A 3,044-nucleotide genomic window follows, 5' to 3' on the forward strand; every position below is an offset into this window, starting at 1 on the left:
AATTACCAACAAATTAGGGAAATGTTAAAAAAACTATATTTATAATTCCCTTAATGATCTATTTAAAATTATGTTACAGAAAAAAATTAAATTAAAGAAACTGAGCACCTTTCCCCCCTTTTTTATGCTTATTTTCCTTGCAACTTTTCACAAATTTCCTGCTAAGTTTTGTGTAATTTCTGGTTGCTCATTGCCATCTTTGCATGTTTTTAAAAGAAATCAAGCCAATTTGCTCAGGTTTAAAAGGGTTAAGTTCGATGACTCATTGGAAATATGATCACAGCCCACAACTCACATGTTGTTTTCAAAAAATCGTATGTCCTCAGAGTTCAGCAGTGAATTGAGTTCTACAGTTAACTCCACCAGCCTCCTTCCTGGGAACAGCGAGTCGCCTGCAGAAGTCCTGCAGACCACATGGAACAGAATCCTGTTAATCTGGAGAGGAACACTACATAGTCACAGTGGAGTTCATAAAACAACACTGGACATCACCTCTCCATGGCCTCCACCTCCACCGAGGAGATCCCCAGGCTCTCAGTGACTTTGCTCTGAACCTCAGCGCTGAACTGACCGTGGTGGAGAGTCTGGAGACAGGCTGCGAGCGATGGAAGGGCCACATGCATCAGCTCGCACAGCACTGACAGGTGGTCGTACCTGACCGTGAAAAAATTATGTCAGATGTGTGATTGTGTGAAAAGCTCAAAATTATTTTAAAAATTGAAATAAAAAAAAACACTCCATAAAAATTATTTTAAAAAATTAAAGAAATTAACCATTTAAAAAAATCAAAAAACACCCAAAACTTAAAAAAAAAAAAACACTTTAATAATTATCAAATTAATTGGCAATTAATATACTGTGAATCAACTCGTTGATTAATCAATTAATTGTTGCAGCTGTACTCGCACAAACTGTTTGGTCATTTATTTTTTAACGAACATCATATTTTATAAACCCTTCTAATGTTTTTTAATGTAAAAAATCTTATTTTGTAAAGTAACTAAAGCTGGTAGATAAATATAATGAAGTAAAAAGTACACTATTTCCCTCTGAAATGTGCAGGAAAAAAAGTAAAAAATAAAGTAGCATGAAAATAAATTACTCAAGTGAAATAAAAGTACCTGAAAGCCATGCTTAGGTACAGTACTTGAGTAAATGTACTTAGTTAAATTCCACCACTGTACATAACACAGATGTACAAAAGAAATTTGACAGAAAATAACAAATTCCTCTACCTTTGCCAGCCTGTGATGGCGATGCCCTGCAGATTGACACCGGCAGATACAGATGCAGCCACCTTCAGCCACTGCTCATGATTGTCCACGTGTCTCTGCGTGCACGGCACACACGTGTAAACACTGGTGGAGCCTTTAAAGGAGCTGGCTGCCCAAACATCTGACATACCAGCACTGCAGTACTTCTCCAGCAGAGACACTGCACAAAACAAGAGAATATACATAACAAAGCTCTGTGCATGCTGCAGAATATTTGGAAATGTATCAAAGCTTAATGTTTGAACACTAATTCCCACAGTAGATGGTTCCTACCAGTTCTGTCCACATCCAGATCAGGGGTGTAGTCCCACAACATGGGCTGGACGAGTCCCACTAGACCACTAGCTGTCACATGGATAAAAATAAAATAAAAAATTAACAAAAATGGTTAAATTAAGACACACTGAGATGAACAAATACATAAAAACAACAGTGGTTCTAAAAATAAGACCTGAGGACCACCAGGAATCCCTGAGAGAGTCCCAGCAAGTATAATTTCCAGTTTTTTTTCTGTTTGGACACATGAATCCAATATAGGATTCTTAATATTGTAGCTTATATTACTGTTATTATCCACCCACCTACACTCGATGGTGGGAGAAGTATTTTAATCCTTTACCTAAAGGTTTGTTTATGACATTCAGAGCAATAACCCTTTGAAACCTAAGCAAATTGGCTTGATTTCTGTCAAAAACATAGGAAGAAGGGGCATCGGGCTGCTCAGTGGATAAAGCAGGCGCCCCATATATGAAGGCAGTGTCCTTGCCGCAGCAACTGCAGCTGCGGCTGCATGTCATTCCCTCTCTCTCCCCCTTTCACGCTAGCAATCTCCTGTCCTATCTAATAAAGGCAAAAATGTCAAAGAAATATCTTTTAAAAAAATAGGAAGAAGGCAAAGATCAATGAAAGAAGAAATGATCTAAACATTTGCAAGAAGTGAGTGAAAGGTAAACTACACAAGTCATATTAAAATGCATCTTTTACGCAGTGCCTTGGTTAAGCTACCTTTTTACACCTGATCTTAGTGTCGAAACACTTTTAAGGAACTGACTTTATTTGATGTATGCTGATGCACCTGGGCCGTCAGCTGTCACACATGGTATTTTTCTGCAATTTTTTCCTTTATTTGCTGATTATAACTGTAGTTGTAATGTAAATGTAACTGGGTTTGGTGGTGACAAACTGGATTTCTTCTTTACCTTTTAGTGTGTCCTGGCTCATGCCTCTCATCATATCATCCCACATGATGATGGTCATGTGTGGCCACGCCTCCTTGATGGCCTGAGCCACCTTGGTCACATGACTCAAGAAAAGATGCTCCACTGTACATCCAGGTGAGGCCAGCCACAGTTTGGACTCCGCTCCCTCTCCAAGCATGTACACCTTGAAGAATTTAAAAACGAGGACGTTAAATGATGATACTTTGGACCATAACTTTAAAGAAACGGCTAACTTACCTCGTCTGCTCCAATGTGCAGTGTCTTTAAGCCTGGATGCAGCTCCACCACCTGCCTCAGCATCTCCATCACCAGCCTCACCCCCTCCTCTTTGTGTGGATTCAGCGTGCCCACACAGTGTGGCACCTCTCTCAGGCTCCACATGGGCCGATGCTTCAACACAAACTGTAACAGAGAAGGGACGGACACAGAGAAATGACCCATCGAAAAATTGGGCATTTGTAGCCATAATAAACAGTTATAAACCTGACCAATAAAAAAGTGCAGAAAACTATATTTATAATATTTTACAGAAGTATTTTACATAATAATC

The 3,044-nt window shown here is 39.2% G+C and overlaps 1 protein-coding gene across 1 annotated transcript; it reads right to left on the reverse strand.

Moving 5' to 3' along the window:
- Positions 1-253: 253 nt before the first annotated feature.
- LOC121966763 (hexosaminidase D-like) lies at positions 254-2,896 on the reverse strand (the record flags this gene model as incomplete). Its single annotated transcript, XM_042516829.1, has 6 exons — positions 254-403; positions 493-654; positions 1,236-1,434; positions 1,548-1,619; positions 2,474-2,657; positions 2,732-2,896. Coding segments are annotated over 6 exons (894 nt in total), but the record flags the coding sequence as incomplete, so codon positions are not given.
- Positions 2,897-3,044: the final 148 nt, after the last annotated feature.

The sequence above is a fragment of the Plectropomus leopardus genome, unplaced genomic scaffold (assembly GCF_008729295.1).
Source record: "Plectropomus leopardus isolate mb unplaced genomic scaffold, YSFRI_Pleo_2.0 unplaced_scaffold25810, whole genome shotgun sequence".
NCBI classification, from domain to species: Eukaryota; Metazoa; Chordata; class Actinopteri; order Perciformes; family Serranidae; genus Plectropomus; species Plectropomus leopardus.